At 39.4% G+C, this 18301-nt stretch overlaps 1 protein-coding gene across 8 annotated transcripts in view; it reads left to right on the top strand.

The window, feature by feature from the left end:
* Positions 1-17777, top strand: part of LOC127645133 (E3 ubiquitin-protein ligase RNF220-like) — a 173321-nt gene extending 155544 nt beyond the window's left edge. For 4 of the 8 annotated variants that reach the window (XM_052128651.1, XM_052128655.1, XM_052128652.1 and 1 more), the window contains 4 exons: positions 6720-6828; positions 7702-7851; positions 8061-8135; positions 15846-17777. In XM_052128651.1, coding sequence (XP_051984611.1) covers positions 6720-6828; positions 7702-7851; positions 8061-8135; positions 15846-15917 — 406 coding nt within the window. In that variant the 3' untranslated portion in view covers positions 15918-17777. The remainder of the gene's footprint in view (positions 1-6719; positions 6829-7701; positions 7852-8060; positions 8136-15845) is intronic. The other 4 variants (XM_052128657.1, XM_052128656.1, XM_052128653.1 and 1 more) reach the window with 2 other exon arrangements.
* Positions 17778-18301: the final 524 nt, after the last annotated feature.

The raw sequence follows: 18301 nt of genomic DNA, 5'->3' as shown, positions 1-18301 counted from the left end.
TACAGGCCTTATGGGAAGAATTGCAAAGAAACTAACACTTATGAAACAGAAAATTAAAAAGAAAAGGTTAGAGTGGGCAAAGAAACACAGACATTGGACAACAGATTATTGGAAAAGAGAGTTGTGGATCTTAACCCATTGAGCTTTTGTGAGATCAGCTAGACTGTAAGGTGTGTGAGAAGTGCCTGACAAGACAGCCACATCTGTGGCAAGTGCTACAGGAAGCTTGGGGTGAAATGTCACCCGAGTATCAAGCTGTCATTGCTGCACGTGGACATTTTTGAAGTTGTTTAAGAAGTTCTGAACATTTGTTTCAAATTGAAATGGTAATTTTTCACATTATTATTGTCCTGACTATACATTGTGATCAGTTGAATGCCACTTTGGTGAATAAAAGTACTAATTTCTTTACATAAGAGCATCTGTAAATTATTCTAAACTTTTGTCCACCAGTGTAGGTTGTGCAGCGGTCTCAATATGACAGGTGGTTGGAGAGAAGTGTTTTTAAAATTAATGAAGATTCAATCACAATACGTCCAGTTTCATGCTGACTTTAAACTAATTTTGCAAAGTTGGGATTTCCTGCCTGGTGCTAATGAAGTCTATGCATCCTCTTAAAAAGATTCACATTTCTTAAATGCAGCTGCCAATGTGTGCTCTATTTCTTTGTCTCTCTCTTCTGTCTCTTGAGCATTCTTCTCTGGAGAGAGGCTTCTAGTATAGCTGAATAAATCTGGTGCAACTGGCCATCAGTGGGCCCATATTAAATATCAGGTCGGATAACTGGTAAATTAGCGCATCAACCCTGACACAATTGATTTTTCTCCTCAGCAAGTCGTGAGCACGTACCTCTCTCCCATCTCCAGTCAAGTATGTCTGCTTGAAATGACTTCATCTGTAGAATGGCTTGATGTCAGTTCCTGCAATTTAAAGTGTGTTAGTTAACTATGTTTACCTCGAGACAAAACGTTACAAAAAGACACGACTTTGTGTAAAGAATTGCATGCACATCTATTGATTGAAAGGATTGACTGAGTGTGTAGAAATTAATATAAATGGACGATGTTATGAACACTGTCAGTGTTCGTGTAAGTGTGTGTTTGTCTCAGTGTGGATGTTTGAGTAGGAGGATGAAAATGGACCAAACAGTATTCCTAAGTGGAGCTGCAGGAGTGTGACAGCTTAGATTGATTCATTGCCCCCCACCCCGACACGCATGCACAGAGCAGCAGGCAGCCGTTTTAGACTTGCTGTAGTGTTGTATCATGGGGCATTAAGTGTTTTAGCCTGCCGGGGTATGAATCATGCAGCTGTTTGATGTCATAGAGAAGAGCGAGCAATGAGCGTAGCCCACCCGCACACGCTTTATTAGCTTAGCGCTTAGCTCCAGACGTGACACACACTCGTTTATTTAATATCGCAGCAATATTTCTCCCAGTCTGCGCCCGCCCTCCTCTGTCCTCCGTCTGAATCTATCCATCTCTTCCCTATTGTAGAGCCCTCTCTACTCCGTGGAGCACCTCTCCTTTCTCCTGCTGATTTGATCAGGTATCACAGGATGTTACGAGGGAAAAAAAACGTGAAAGGGGCCAGGAACATAAATCTCAATGATGATATCATTAATCAAGTCCCGAGGGGTCATGAAAAGGAGGGAGCGAGTTCTTTTAACTATTTCCTGGCTAAACATAGTTGTCGTAATTGGACCATGTCTGTTGACTTTGGATATCGTTATATGAAAAGCCTGCCAAGTTGCTATATCTGTACTTTGCATGACATATGGGTGGTGCTTTGAAGAATTATCTAGGCCTAATTGTGCTTTGTTTTACATGTTCAATAGATTTTATATTATGGAATTTCATTCAAATGGATGACGCATGTAAACTTAACGGCATAGCGGTGCTGTAGTATCAATTCCAATTTCCTGAATTGAAAGGTCTTGATCTAAGCAAGCTTTAAAGAGGCCACCTAAGGAGCTGAATGGTTTTATTCCAGCTCAAGCCTAAAAACAATTCCAACCCCATTGTTTGAAAAGAATGTGTATTTCAAGCTGCAATGAAAATGAGACTTGTCCCTTTTAGTTACATTGATTCATTGTGGATTGTGTGTGTGTTGGAGTAAGAGGGTGAGTTGTGTAAATGGTATACATGAGTGTCTTTGTAAGGCAGAGGGGGCTGATGAATTCTCAGTGTGCAGATGGGTAATAATTTCTGGGTACTGGGGTCGTCTCTGTCCCCGCTCATTCCACACAAGATAAATGAGTCCTCCTTTGCCACCCATGTGATTGCTGCCAAATTTCATGCTCAACTTGAAACAGTGTAGCAGATTTCTGTGTGCTTCCACAATAATCAGATTGTTCCCCAATTCATAAGTGATGACTCCCCTCTGCTCTCCCATATTTTTGCTTTTAAAAAAAAAAAACTAATTCATGCTTCCCAACACATTTTCCCAACAAACCCTGCTTTTGAGCAATCTTTGACTTTGGAGCACATGCAATGATAAATATTACAACAATCTTTTTTTATTTTAAAGTAGTTTTATCTTTTTTTGTGATTTAAAAAAATTGATTGAAGATGTTAAAGTTTTTATTCAAGTATGCATTGACCCTTATTATCATCTGTAAATAAAATGAATGATCAAGCAAGCCAACTCTAGACATCTATTGTATGTCTTTATACAGCATCTGTCTGTACATAAAACAGGTCAGCAAAGAAACCTGGTGGTGTTCTCGGGCCATGTAGAGCTATAGATGTGACCGCCTTCTACTGTTAGACACAGCTCTGATGGATTTGGATGTGTAAGGGGCTGGATAATGAAATGAGAAATAGCTTTACACCCAGACCTAGAGCTGTAATAACACTGAAACACTGGCTCATCAACTTCCTGTTTAAACTTGTGCATGCCTCCCAGCTCCACACTGGATTAAATTTCAAATTTGTTCCTTTACAGATTAAAATATACCATAAGAGTGCAGTGCCTGAATAAAGCATCAGATCTGCTTGTTTTAATATAAAAGGTGTGCCATTATTAGTTTGGATGTTAGTCCTCATTGTGGTTTCTTAATAACTTTAGTTTCTGATTGGAATTATATTATTCTTTTCCTAAATGACATCATGGCATTATTCAGCCAGCAGGCCATGGCACAGCAGAGATGAAGACCTATATTAAGTGTTTGGTTAATATCTTCAAACTTTCCACACTGTCATCAGGACTTTGATTTTCTTTGTGGGTGAACTCACTCAGCCATCTCTGTCCAGGTTTTACACCTGCTTTTGTTCTAAAGGCACAGCAGCCCAGCACTCTTTCCCAAACCCCCTCTTTCTCTGTCCACATAAAGACTGAGTAAAACCCCCTTTTATTACTTGAGGGGAATTAAATAACTTTTAGAATGTGGTTTTCTATAAATCACTACATAATGAATATTCATGTTGGAATGGGTCAGGCATTACTAGGGAAAAGTTGTATTCTTTCTTGGACTCAGTGACGGCATGCGGGCAAGTGAACCACAGCAATTTATGAAGCTGTTAAAAAGAAACAGCAGGCATGGAGCATGGTACGCCTACTCTGCTGTCTGCTTTATAAGCATGCACGCTAATCAAGACTAAATGCTTTTTTACAAGCCGGACACTAATAAGAGGAGATTTTAAAGCTTTATAGTCCCAGTGCTGATTAGACTGTAGGGAATATACCATTTGGATGGCTCGTTGTCCTTGGGCAAGGTTGGCGTCTTGGAGAGAGACCTGGGTGAGGTTAAGAATGACCTTGGGAAGGTGCCTTGCCAGTGCTTAAGATTTGAGACTAATGCCACATTCACACAGCAGCAGAATACGATTGTCAGTCCTGTATTTAAGTGCTTAATACAGTTACATTAATCTCAAATTCAGTTATTTACTAGTACGTTTTCAAGATTCACAACTGCATTTTTGACAAGGCCGTGCTGTTTGAACTGAACTGCACTGGACTAATAGTTGTGTCATGTCACATAATGTGAGAGGCTATAAGCTCGCGCGCATTATGTGTGTTTACATGCAGCGTTTTGTTACCTCACAGAGACAGAGATATGGGCTGCATTTCAAAAATCCTGTCGCAATCTTTCAATGGGGCTACTTGAGTGTGCAAGCCGCACGACACAAATACTAAGCTCTGCACTTGGTTAAAATCCACTGTCAATTAATTATGATCCTATGGGTGAATTTGCACCTCGGTTGCCCTTGTTTATTAAATATCACAGCACCAATTGTGATTAAACATTTTTGAGAATAGAATACAGTTGTGACTTTGGTTGTTCATTTATACAGACAGCATTCAATCTGCTGTTGTGTGAACAGGACATTTTGAGACTCACACCTGTTAATAAATACAATCCCAAACAATGAATATGTGAACGTGGCCAAAATGAACGCTAGACTAAACAGACTGCTTTCAGATTGTCCAGTATTGTGGAGTATATATTAAGGAATATTTTACTTAAAAATTACAATTCTCATTAATTCAGCTTTTGCGGTCTAGTATTACTTACTTCTGTGGAAAACAAAGATATTTTGTTGGAGATATGATGTGAACATATCCATACATCCAATTAAATGATGTCAAATACTTCCCAGCTCCAAAAAACTCAAAATATTTCGGGTGAGAACAATAGACCAAAATGTAACTCCTTTTTCACTATAAATCTTTATATCTGTAGTCTTTTTGGTGTGACCATGATTTGAAGGTCGATTGACGTTCCTCAGGCTTAACCCATGTGCAGAGAGAGTTTACAGCGCATTTACATGGGTAAACCGCATGAACGGCACCCAAAGCCAATTGTATCACTTCAGAAGACATGGATTAAACCACTTAAATCATATGGATTACATTTATTTTGCCTTTGTCCTATTTGGAGCTTGAAGTGTTGTACTCCATTGACTTGCATTGTATGTATATATTCACATCATATCTCCATCTAAAGCAGAGTTGTCAAACTCAATTTCATCCCGGACCACTTCAGCATTATATATGCCCTCAAAGGGCCGGTTGAAAATCTGATTTGGTAGCAACCATCCAATATCCAATAATATTGCATATTTTGTGCATATTTGTCAATAAAGAATCAAATTTGAGGTTGGGAAGTATATGTTATTTATTATATTTACAGTAACATCTGTGAGAAAATGTCTAATCTGTATAGGGCTAAATTAAAATATTATAGATGCCTTTCATCAGGCTCCTGCTTATAAATGTACAGTTAGCTCTTAGAATTTATGAAAGCAAACAAACCCAGTTACATTTTCCTACAATCATACAGCATTATAAGAGACCAGATTTTACACAGAAGGAAAACTGATTCATTAATAATTATGACAATTATGGGAGAACAGTAATCTAAATACATTTAGAAACTATTACTGGCAAAATACCATAATTAATACAGTTAGTGTTTTACAGTTTTGTTTCGCTTTTGGAGAGAGTAAAATGCACTCCAGTGGAAGGCTCATTAATATTCAAGAGGAAAGAGCTAATGGATTGGTCAGTGAGACGTTCCATTTACCTTCCATCATACATTTTAGAAATCAGCTCGTGGGCTACATGAAATAAGGTGGTGGGCGGTTTTGGCCCACGGGCCTTCAGCTTGACACCTGTGATCTAAAGAGATGCAAATGTCTTCGGATATCTTGGTGAGTAAACGATGGTGTGAGTAAATGATGAGAGAATTATCAATTTTGGGTGCACTGTACGCTTTGTAATGGACTCCTCACTGGCCTTCCCAAAAAGACGATAAGACAGTTGCAGCTCATACAGAATGCTGCTGCCAGGATTCTGAGCAGAACCAGAAAATATGAACATATCTCACCAGTCCTCAGGTCTTTACACAGGCTCCCAGTTACATTTAGGATTGATTTTAAAGTATTATTACTGGTATATAAATCACTCAATGGGCTAGGACCTCAATATATTGCAGATATGCTCACTGAATATAAACCCAACAGATCACTCAGATCATTAGGATCAAATCAGCTAGAAATACCAAGGGTTCATGGACTTGGAATCATTGTAGAATCACACCGGCATATAATAAATGAAGCTATTGGAAAAGGCAGTTTAACGGCAGGCACTAATCGGGGATTGTGCCTAGGAGAACGCTGGTGCAACGTCAAATCAATACTGTAGATCAGTTCTCCATCTGGCTGGAAAATGAGCAGATCACCATAAACATAATATATCCAAGCGCCTTGCTGCACAATCAATGGTTGCCATATTGATTTAGTTATTGAGAGTTGATATGCTGTGGACAGTGTTAAATATACATTCACCAGCTGAGAGGCATTTGTCTGATGATGTTTAGTGAAGATGTGAGGTAGGAACGTGTCAGAGCATGACCTCCAAAGACTAAGGATGCCCTAGATCTGCAATTGATATTGTAATGCAATAAATCAGAAATGTATTGGTTCATTTTTACATTATGGTCCTTCTGTAGCTCAGTGGAATTCACCGTTTCCAGTTAGGTAGTCTGGTTTTGATTTTGCCTTGCTGTTGTTTGGAGTTTGCAGTCAGTTTAACAGAGCTGAAGCTGTGGGACATATTTGCTGCACATTAGCAAGTAGAAATTAATTGCAAAGTCATGTGACTTTGCACAAGTTTTAAAAATGCATTTCCATTTCAAAGTTTTCAACATTGTGGGGTAGTCCAAACTTGTTTGTACTGCTCTGATTTTACCACAGCTTTTGGTTCCTTACCTACAGAATCACGGAGGACTCCACAGCGACCACGCTGGAGGCCCTAAAAGCCCGAATCCGAGAACTGGAGAAACAGATCCTCAGAGGAGACCGATACAAGTGTCTCATCTGCATGGTGAGAACTCTTTGCTTGCCAATATTTTGTGTGTTGGTGTGCTTGTAACCCATCATTAATAAGATGCTACTGTGACATAAACTAACACCCACAATCATGAACCCAGCTGGATATAGTCTCCATCCTTCAGCTAAAACCAATCAAGCATGGCCTGAAAAATGTACCCCTACAAAGAGGTTCTGTTGCACTTGAGAATTAGTGGTAATACAGAAGTCATGGATATCTATGCCTCAACTTTTCAGCTTTAGGTCCTGGAGGTGCTTACAGATCTGACCCCTCTAAATGGGCCAAGAGATTGATTAGCCATTCTCTCTGGAATTTATTGAATTTCCCGTTTACTTTTAAGTTTCATTAAACCAAAGCCGTTACTGTAGCACCTCACAAAGAGATGCTGATTGATCTGTCTGTGCCTCGTAGAGAACAAATCTTATTGTCTTGAATAAAGATGCTTGTAAATGTTTTAATGATTTAATTGGAGTGATTCAAGGCATTTTGCCACCCTCAATGCTCTCTTGGACTGTACAGTCTTTGGGGTTAAGCATTTCCTAGTGGTGGTCTACTGCCACCCACTGCTTTTTTGAGGTGTAGCAGGCATGCTAGGGCACTTCCAAAAAATGAATTATCAACAATTACTTGCAGACAACAATAAGTTCTGTAAATGTGTTTACATCTGTGTCTGGCAGTCATCACATGCCTAGCATGATAGCCAAACTGAATACTTATGCAAAATGCATCAGAAACTAAACTCCATCCATCCAGTTCTTTATCCAAGCTCAGTGTCAATAGCTTCATCCATTGGTCTGATGTGTGTGTCTGTACCTTCTGTGGCGGCCACATTCTTGTTCTTAGTGCCGCTCTTGAATATCCCTGCAGCGGAAGCCATCCCAAACAGGGGCTGTCAGCAAGAATCAGGTGGCCGAGAGGCGCGGGAGCGCAGAGGCCCTGCAGCTCAGTGTGTACTGTTTGTACAGAAGCTACGTAGCGGGCAGCAGTAGGATTAAGAAGCTGCTGCCCCTCCGGAGGGTAAGGCTCTCTGTGCTCCCACTGGCCTGACCCCTCCTGACCCCTTCACTGCCCTTAAGCTCCCTCACTGCCCACCTGCCTGCCCCACTTGCTGTACTGTGCTGGTGTTGTGCTGGTCTTGTGTTGTGTATGGGTATTTAGATTGATGCATTTTGTGCATTTGACCTGGTTAAATTAATCTTATATTTTCGTTTCTCTCTTTTTTTCAGGACTCGTATACAATGCCTCTCACCTCCATCCAGTGTTGGCATGTTCACTGTGAAGAATGCTGGCTTAGGACTCTGGTAAGAACCACACACATTCTAGCATATCTTGCACATCACAGGCTGTTCCCTGGTTTATTATGTTCATCATTCTGTAAATGTATCACTAAGTGGTGGGATACAGCCCACATACAACACTAACAAACATACCAGAAAGGTATTAACATGTGTTTTTGAAGTATGTACAGTACATACCATGGTATATGAATAATGGTAATCATTTAGTACCATGGTATCAAAGTTCAATGTTGTTACCATAAGATTCTATTACTGTACCGTGGTACTGCCACAGTGCTTGTTTCTAAGGTAGGGCTCTCAATTACATGAATAAAGAGTAGGGCTGCTGGATTTTGACAAAAATATCAGATTGCAATTATTTTGAAAATTGCAATTATTGCAAATGAAATTTAAACTGCGATGTGATAAACAAAAAACTAGTACACAATTCTTTTTGACCAAAATGTTATAATGTTTTGCCCATGTTCTACTGTCAATATACAGTGAGGAAAATAAGTATTTGAACACTCTGCTATTTTGCAAGTTCTCCCACTTAGAAATCATGGAGGGGTCTGAAATTGTCACCGTAGGTGCATGTCCACTGTGAGAGACATAATCTAAAAAACAAAATCCAGAAATCACAATGTATGATTTTTTAACTATTTATTTGTATGATACAGCTGCAAATAAGTATTTGAACACCTGAGAAAATCAATGTTAATATTTGGTACAGTAGCCTTTGTTTGCAATTACAGAGGTCAAATGTTTCCTGTAGTTTTTCACCAGGTTTGCACACACTGCAGGAGGGATTTTGGCCCACTCCTCCACACAGATCTTCTCTAGATCAGTCAGGTTTCTGGGCTGTCGCTGAGAAACACGGAGTTTGAGCTCCCTCCAAAGATTCTCTATTGGTTTAGGTCTGGAGACTGGCTAGGCCACGCCAGAACCTTGATATGCTTCTTACAGAGCCACTCCTTGGTTATCCTGGCTGTGTGCTTCGGGTCATTGTCATGTTGGAAGACCCAGCCTCGACCCATCTTCAATGCTCTAACTGAGGGAAGGAGGTTGTTCTCCAAAATCTCGCAATACATGGCCCCGGTCATCCTCTCCTTAATACAGTGCAGTCGCCCTGTCCCATGTGCAGAAAAACACCCCCAAAGCATGATGCTACCACCCCCATGCTTCACAGTAGGGGTGGTGTTCTTTGGGATGGTAATCATCATTCTTCTTCCTCCAAACACAGTTAGTGGAATTATGACCAAAAAGTTCTATTTTGGTCTCATCTGACCACATGACTTTCTCCCATGACTCCTCTAGATCATCCAAATGGTCATTGGCAAACTTAAGACGGGCCTTGACATGTGCTGGTTTAAGCAGGGGAACCTTCCGTGCCATGCATGATTTCAAACCATGACGTCTTAGTGTATTACCAACAGTAATCTTGGAAACGGTGGTCCCAGCTCTTTTCAGGTCATTGACCAGCTCCTCCCGTGTAGTTCTGGGCTGATTTCTCACCTTTCTTAGGATCATTGAGACCCCACGAGGTGAGATCTTGCATGGAGCCCCAGTCCGAGGGAGATTGACAGTCATGTTTAGCTTCTTCCATTTTCTAATGATTGCTCCAACAGTGGACCTTTTTTCACCAAGCTGCTTGGCAATTTCCCCGTAGCCCTTTCCAGCCTTGTGGAGGTGTACAATTTTGTCTCTAGTGTCTTTGGACAGCTCTTTGGTCTTGGCCATGTTAGTAGTTGGATTCTTACTGATTGTATGGGGTGGACAGGTGTCTTTATGCAGCTAACGACCTCAAACAGGTGCATCTAATTTAGGATAATAAATGGAGTGGAGGTGGACATTTTAAAGGCAGACTAACAGGTCTTTGAGGGTCAGAATTCTAGCTGATAGACAGGTGTTCAAATACTTATTTGCAGCTGTATCATACAAATAAATAGTTAAAAAATCATACATTGTGATTTCTGGATTTTTTTTTTTAGATTATGTCTCTCACAGTGGACATGCACCTACGATGACAATTTCAGACCCCTCCATGATTTCCAAGTGGGAGAACTTGCAAAATAGCAGGGTGTTCAAATACTTATTTTCCTCACTGTATAAACTCTTTGAGGGTTCACGCTTCAGTCCTCTTAAAAAGAACCCAACTCAAACTAATTTAATATCTGCCACAAATAAAGCAATAAAACAGTGAAACAAAGAGAAAAAAAGAGTTTTCTTCATATTCACATAGTACCTTTCCACTGTGTGCCTGTTTTTGACTTGATGATACTGTCTCAGCCCACTGTTCATCATCATATTTTTTTGGAACCCGGTCAACTTGAAAATTATGTTATTGGAATATTATAATGTTATCTTAATTTATTATTTTTTTGTAATGTACTAGTCATGGCTATTTGGTCCAGTTAATCCAACGCATTCTAAACCATCAAGCTTTTATTTTGGTGGTCAACTACATAAGAGTTTCTGTGTGTAGCTGAATTCACAACAGCTCTATCACGTGCTTCTCATTTTAACGTCTTCTCCCTGAACCATGGGGTGTATTATTTGTATATGTATATTAACATGTAGCGGCCAAACATATTTGGAATTATGCAAAATGAAATTAATGTTAATCTGGAGCACTTAAAACAGGGTTTCTCACATGTACGGAATGAGATTCACTTTCTCAATGTTATTATAGTATGATCTAGCATGCACTAGATGCATTCATTCTTTGACAGGGAAAGGATTATCAAGTATTCAAATAAATGTTCAGAATGAAAATAGATGTGACATGAAACTATTACTGGTCTTTTTCAGTATGATTATAATACATTAATACTTTTTAAAGCTACTAAAGTATTGTTTCATTGTTTCCTGTATTGTTTGATTAGTTTTATAGCAACATACTCGACCAGGGATCGGCAACCTTTTTGATGTGGAGTGCCATTTGTATTTTCAGTGGACCCCTCTCCACATTTGTGCAGAACCCGTTCATGATCCTGCATGTGAATTTTCACAAAGCATCTTTTGGAAGTGCTTTAATGAAAGAAAACCTGTCCTTTTGTACAAAATGTGTTACAGTTAATGTCACAAATTTGCTTATTTGATTGCTGATTAATAGTGGTGTTTTTCCTTATTACATGACGTGTTCTGAAAGCAAAAAGAAACAAATGAAAAGCGGAATGTAGGCTGTCATCAGCTCAGCCTGAACGAAACAAAGCGGGCGCATTTAATTGCGCAATTAACCAAAAGAGAAGCGATGCCAGCTTGTGATGTGTGAATGGCTTGCACGCGCAGCGCGAATCTCATCACAGTTTACCAGTGTTTAGTCTCCCATTCAGCTTATGAAAACGCACTGCATAATCATGAGGAAGGATTACATCAAGATGTAGATTGGAATGCAGGTGCGGAATTTATATAAATAAAATGGACTACTCCTCTCTCGCCGTTACTGGCCTGCCAGTGATTACCCCACGCACGCATGCCATAGGTTGCCGACCCCTGTACTGGACAGTGGCAGGTCTATTATGTTACATTTATACTTGAAGTCTTACATTTTTAAATAAATCTGCTTACTTGTCCCTCTGTTTACATTGACTTGACATAACTGACTGTTAGGGATGCACCGAAATGAAAATTCTGGGCCGAAACCGAAAATCCAGGATGCACTTGGCCAAAAACCGAAACCAAAATTTTTACCTATTTAAAAAAAAAAAAAAAAATGTGTATAATTGTATTAATTTTATACTTTTTCATTAATTTCATGAATATAATGAATCTGAATTGAAAAACAACAAACCAATAAAATAAATCACACTTTTAATGAAAGTAACACACCAATATTGGACAAAAAATATATTACAACTATATTAAATATTATTCTTCTTTCAGTTCTGTAAAAATCTAATTTTACAGATTTTATTAATTATTATCCAAATAATTTAAAGTTTTAGAAGACTATTATATGCAAAACAAGAGTCAAGTAATGAACTTAGCTAACGTCTTTCAAAAAGTTTAAATATACAACAGTAATTTTAATTAAAACAAAAGGCAGAACACAGAATGTCAGAGGGCCTCTATTCCACTGATCTATATATATATAACTATAATATATAATTATATGTATAGATCAGTGCTCTATTCTGTTTACGTAAACGTATGTAAACTTTAAGTGAAAATGATTGTGCAAAACAGCAGTAATTGAACTAAATCCAACCTCAACTGTAAACGACAGATGTATCCTCAAGTGAAGAACAAGTGTAATGTAATTGCTATACACATCATATTGGACCGCTTTCTATTTAACGACAAGTGACAGGTTTCTCTTCAAGAACAAAAGTTGCTAAATTTTCTGACAGTCTCTCCTGTCAGAAAGCTCATCAAGAACATGACTGCACTGAACAGTCTCTCACTCTCTGTGCTGGTGCTTGGGCAGATAAATACCTGTGTGCATTCCGCGCAAGCAAAGTAAAGCGGTCTTTGTTTATGCGCCCGTAGTCAAGGGGATTGCCGCTTCTGGCGTAGTTCAGATAAATACGTCTCAAGTTGTGTTGTAGCTGCGCTAGTTGTGGCACTGCTGTGGATCGGGGCACTTTCCTGTAGAATCTCATGCTCTGTGTGTGTGTGTGTGTGTGTGTGTATATATATATATCTTGACATTTCTGCTGAATAAACACTGCAGGTCGCAAATGTGATGTCCTTATCAGAAACTTTGAAGAATTTCCACACCGCTGACATGATCGGCCTTTGTTTGGTAGCGCCATTGTGGAATTGTCTAACAGCCGTGATAAGGGCTAGATCGAAATCAAAGCACTGAGGGGCGGGGCGAGGTGAGGAGGTATATATTTTCGGCTCATATTTTCGGCCTTTTTTCTTTTTCGGCCGAAAACCGAAAGTGCCATTTTCGGCCGAAAATTTTCGGCGGCCAAAATTTCATTGCATCCCTACTGACTGTTTACATTAATACCTCGCCAAGACAGGTATTTTGACCAATTAGGCAGGCAAACGCATTATCATGAGTGCCGTCAGAGAACGTGCACATGAAGCACACACATATGCAGCCTGTCAGTCAGACAGCGTTCTGATGCAGAAGTGAGGAAATAAAAAGTAAATCCTCAAGATTTTTGTTATTTCTGTCTCTCAGTCCTCTTTCCTTTTTGGCCTGTTTTCAAGATTGTCATAATGGTCTCCCCCGACTTAAAATATAATGTGCTCAGTGCACGTAAGCAAAGCAGACGAAACTAAACTCGTAGTTCATCTTTCATTCTGAGCATGAGATGGAGTTGTGAAGAACAGAACCACTCTGAAGACACTGTAATAATGCACTAACTTAATACAGACAGGACAACACATCAAACACAAACTTTGAAGCGAGCAAACTATTAATTTATGTAATTAAATCACAGCCTTTTGCAGTTTAATAATCGCACAAGGTCCTATCGTGATTTCAATGATATTCAGATTAACCATGCAGCCCTAATAATGAATTAAAGCTCTGAAGTGATGATAGTTCAGGTGCATATTACATTTCAATCCTATTCATTGCAAAGTGTCCAAAACTATGGATTTGGATTTAGTCATTCAAGGCTTTGTCCAGTGTATAATGTAGATAATGGAGTACTTTATTTTGTAATGCTTTGGTATTTGGCTGCAGAGTTCACCTGTATCTCTCTTCAACCAAACCTGTGAGATTCCTCACATAGCGCTTCATTTCCTAATCCCTTTAGACAACGTTGCATGTTGAGCTAACCTCTTATCATCAGACGTGATTGCCTCCACTTGTCTATTTGTAATCCCCTTACATTTTCACGCACAGGCTCTTCATCTTCTTGCTAAGCTATTTTAGCCAGTCTTCTTTAGGGAGCCCATCCACATTAGCCACTAGCACATTCTGTCACCACACATGGAAGCAATTAAGGAAATGTTTCCTAGCCTCAGCCTGCTATATATTAAATCAGCTCTTTTACTCACTGCTTATCACATGCTTTCTGTGTACAGCAAGCTGATGAGCGGGGGGATCAGAGGCGCGCGTGTGCGCGCGTGCGTGCACGCGTGCGTGCGTGCGTGCGTGTGTGTGTGTGAGCTCGTGCTGCCACAGTGGCTTGTTACTAATGCAGGCATTAAAATTGTTGCCTGAAGACAGCAATAAAAGTAGCATAGCGGGGCTCCTTGCGTCTTGATCAAAGTAAATGTGTGTAATTTGTTTAGCGTTAGCGATAGCCTTGTTTTATGAAGCTAATGGAGCGCAGCAGCCGCTTGCTGCAGCTGTGAGGAGCCCGTGTTTATCCATGACCTGCCGGTGTTCATTAAAAGTAGGTAAACTCCTGCTTTCCAGAACAAAGGAAACAAATTCCATGCCCTCTTTGTGTCTGAAGTAATGTGGTTAAGGAGAGTTTTCATAGGAAAGGGGGGTATAGAATTAGGAATTGTTGTTGCTACACTGTGGCATCAATTTGAAGGACAACACCATGCCTCATATATGTGCATATATTTGATTAGTCCAACACCATGCCTCAATAGTTTTACTACTAGTTATTTTTTTCATCAGTGTGAGCCTATATTGAACCTGCTTCATAGATCACCACACCGCTTACTTATTTACTCTTGCCACATCAAAATAAGCCACTCTAATAGTCAGACCATTGTGCCAAACCTAAAGCGTTCATAATTATTTGAAATTATATTGAAATTTGAAATATTTGAAATTGAGGCATGGTGTTGGACTAATTTAATTCCCCTTTGCAAGTTTAAGTGCAACACAAGCCAAATAGAGTTCTACTGGATCTCTTTCACTTAGTGCTTTGATGATCTATGGACCAGCTTTTGGTGCTCTATACTGTAGACATGAACTACAGGGTCATATGGAGACACAAATCTTCTTTACAGACGGATGTGAACGTAGAGTGCAGTGTTCTCACTCTTGATATTCTTACTGTTCCCAGACTCTGTTTGCTCATGTCTGTGTACTCTTTAGTCTGGGGCAAGGTAGTCATTCTCTCCTACATGTTTTAACCCTTCCTAAACTTGTCAGTGCATATAGGTGCTTTATGATATAAGGGACAGAGAGAAATGCACCCTGTGTGTAATCGGTGTCAATGGCACCTTTGTGTGAAAGTTTTGTGTGCATGGACATAATCTTTAATAGTAGCGAAATTCCCCACTGTAACGCTACTGTCTCCGTCTAAACATCACTTCACAATCGGGTCTATTTCTAGAGATGGCACTCACAAACATGAATATTTTATATCCCTCATGGCTTGGAACATACTGCAGTTAACCTGTACAGTCTCCATCAAGTGTTCCTTTGTTGATGTGGTATTTTATGAAGCTGAGTATGGAGTTTGCTGAATTTAAGACTGGATCCTGTTGTGATATTAAGTCACTCCCTGTGCAGCATGTGTGTGGCATAGACAGCAGACCACACAGCTCACCTTCCTCCTCTAACCCTTCCTGCTGTTCTTCTGGCTTTTATGCGCAGGCTTTATGGGTTCTGGCTGAACATCAGAGTTGTAGTGGGAAGGACGCATGTCTGTTGAACTGGGTGGGCCTCCTGGCACACCAAGCCCTGCCATACACTTTTTTTTTGTCCAAGTACATATACATGCAGTATTATATTAGACAGAATACCTAGACTAGCAAAGTAACCTGCAGTCAATTGCATTCACATTTTACAACAGAAATTGCCTGTTTAAATTTTAAAGACAATCTTCTCACCCACTTTCTCAATTTTTCTTCCAACAGGGAAACAAGAAACTTTGCCCTCAATGCAACACCATCACATCGCCAGGGGACCTCAGGCGTGTCTACTTGTGAACAAAACATCCCAGAATCTGTTTGGTTTTTTCTCTCAAATTTACATTTGCTCTATTGTATTTTGGTTTTCCCACCTCCTGAGGGGGTGATATTTTGTCCAGCCTCATGTTCATAAAAGGTATGAGCTCCCTGATTAAAACTTGGCTCTAAATGGGGACTTAAACAAGCATAGGACTCACGAGGACTGTGTTGACTCAGTCATCCTCTGTAATTGCTTGTCTGAAAAACCCTAAGCCTCCCTACTGGGGCAGGTTTGTGTGATACTGCCCTCTTGTGTCGGTCCTGGTCCACCCTCTTTAAAGTCAACATGGTTCTTGGAACGTCTTCTACTCAAATGAAGGATATCCGCATTGCTGCTGCTCTTCGTCTCCCACTCTCTCTCCCTCTGGCAACTTTTTCACACTTGTCAGCCCTGACTGGAACATCAGCCAATGATTAAAAGAAGAGACTTGCGTGTTCTCAGCCGGACTGACCATCTAAGGCTCTCTTTATTCTCCACTGTGTTCTCTTTTCACCCAAAATCATTATTTTTTTTGTGGTGTTCTAGTGATGTCAACCAAATTTAATGAATCAGTGCAAGCACATGTATAATAGTCTGTATGTTTACAGTGTTGTGAGTAAATGACATAGAGAACAAAACACTTGTATACACACATGCATACACACAGAAGTATATATTGATCGAAAGGTCCAGTTTTAGTTGGGGTGGTTTGGGTTGGGAGGGATGGGTGTTTCAATCTTGGTAAGAAAAAAATGAAAGGAAACCCTCTGTATTTTTAAACAGATGTTGTCTTGTTGAAGTTGTATTTCATTGTACAGGAAGAAATTTAAGTAATAATATTAATAATAAACTACTCTGACTAGGACTTAAAGATTTAGGTGTACATTGTTCATTGAAATATACAGTAAAAACAGTAGATTTAACCCTAAAGCAAGGGAGAATATCCCTTTGACTTCTAAGAAATTAGAGGATTTGCTTTTGTTCACTCTTTTTTTTTTTTTCAGCTGGACATATTTTGTCCATTATAATATTGTTCCAGCCCACCTTGCAGAAGGTTGTCAGCCTGTTACAAAGGATTAAAATGATTGCTTCATTCCATTGAGCGTATTAAGACCCCTGACCAGTTGCAAATAATCAGCTTCTTCCCTCTGAAATGAACTTTTATGAAAATGTCAAACCATTAGGGTGGTCTCATTTACAAGTTATGTTCAGATTTCCTCTCATAGACATAAAGATGGTAATCATGATGATTTTTCGTTTTACATTAAAATGGATTACATAACTGGAAGAGTCAAAACTCACATTTTCCCTCGGAGTGAGACTGCTTTATATTTGTACATCTATGTATTCTGTGATTTCTGTATTGATGTAAGTGCTAAAAAAAAAAAAGGAAGAAACAAAAGGTCATTGCTGATGCCAACACCACAATAAACAGTCAAATGTTGCTTTTGTTATAACTTATTTCAATGCTCTATAAATTATCTTGAAAGGCTGGGTCATCCCTTAAGATCAAGTAGTCATAATTTATTTATCATTCATTTTCACCAAGTAAACAAACATCAGTCTTCACAGAATTTGAATCACTGTTCAGAGCCAAACTCTTCAGACAGATCTCTGCAACTATGTTGTAAATAAAGATTATGACTATCCTTTGCTGAACAGTTTGCTCCAGTACCAAAGATGACAAATTGCACAAGGTGATTGTGTGATATCATTTGTTTCCTATATATTCTTGAAAATGGTACGTGTCTTACTCATTTGTAAGCTACATTAGACATAAATTAAATGACTGTAAATCTTCTTGTGCTGGCTTCATTCCCATTTGCGATACCTAATTCAGTGTTTCAGCACTGACGTGCGGTCTGGGTAGGCAAACTAGGCACTGCCTACCCTGCCAAAATTCAAAAATAAAATGTTTATTAAATAATAAACTTGTATTTGTATTTTTACTTTTTATTCTTGTGAATTATATATGCAATATGTGTGTTATTCCAATTGTTTAGACGTTATGATGACAAACGTAGCAGTTACGCATAATCAACTAAAAACAAATGGTAGAGTAAGCAGTGCTTTTATGGTCCATTCATTGCAGACGACACGCGGAAAACCCATGTTGCGCATGCGCACTTCGATCCTGTATTCTTTAACATGTACGGTAAAAAGCACAAATCTGCTGTGCCTTTTGACGTAAATATGTTATACCCGTAATCATCTCCGTTACGTATCAGACATGGACCAATTAAAATCGAGATATTCCTGGACATTTGCGTAGCTAACGTCATTACACCACAGCTAGTGTACATGCCTAATCCCCGCCAAATTCAAAATCAAAATGACAGCACCGGCCGTAATCACGGAATTAAGAATTTTTTCCAAGCTCGAT

This window comes from Xyrauchen texanus, chromosome 6, assembly GCF_025860055.1.
Source record: "Xyrauchen texanus isolate HMW12.3.18 chromosome 6, RBS_HiC_50CHRs, whole genome shotgun sequence".
Classification (NCBI taxonomy): Eukaryota; Metazoa; Chordata; class Actinopteri; order Cypriniformes; family Catostomidae; genus Xyrauchen; species Xyrauchen texanus.
Note: the sequence above shows the minus strand (reverse complement) of the source record. Positions and strands in the feature narration are given on the sequence as shown.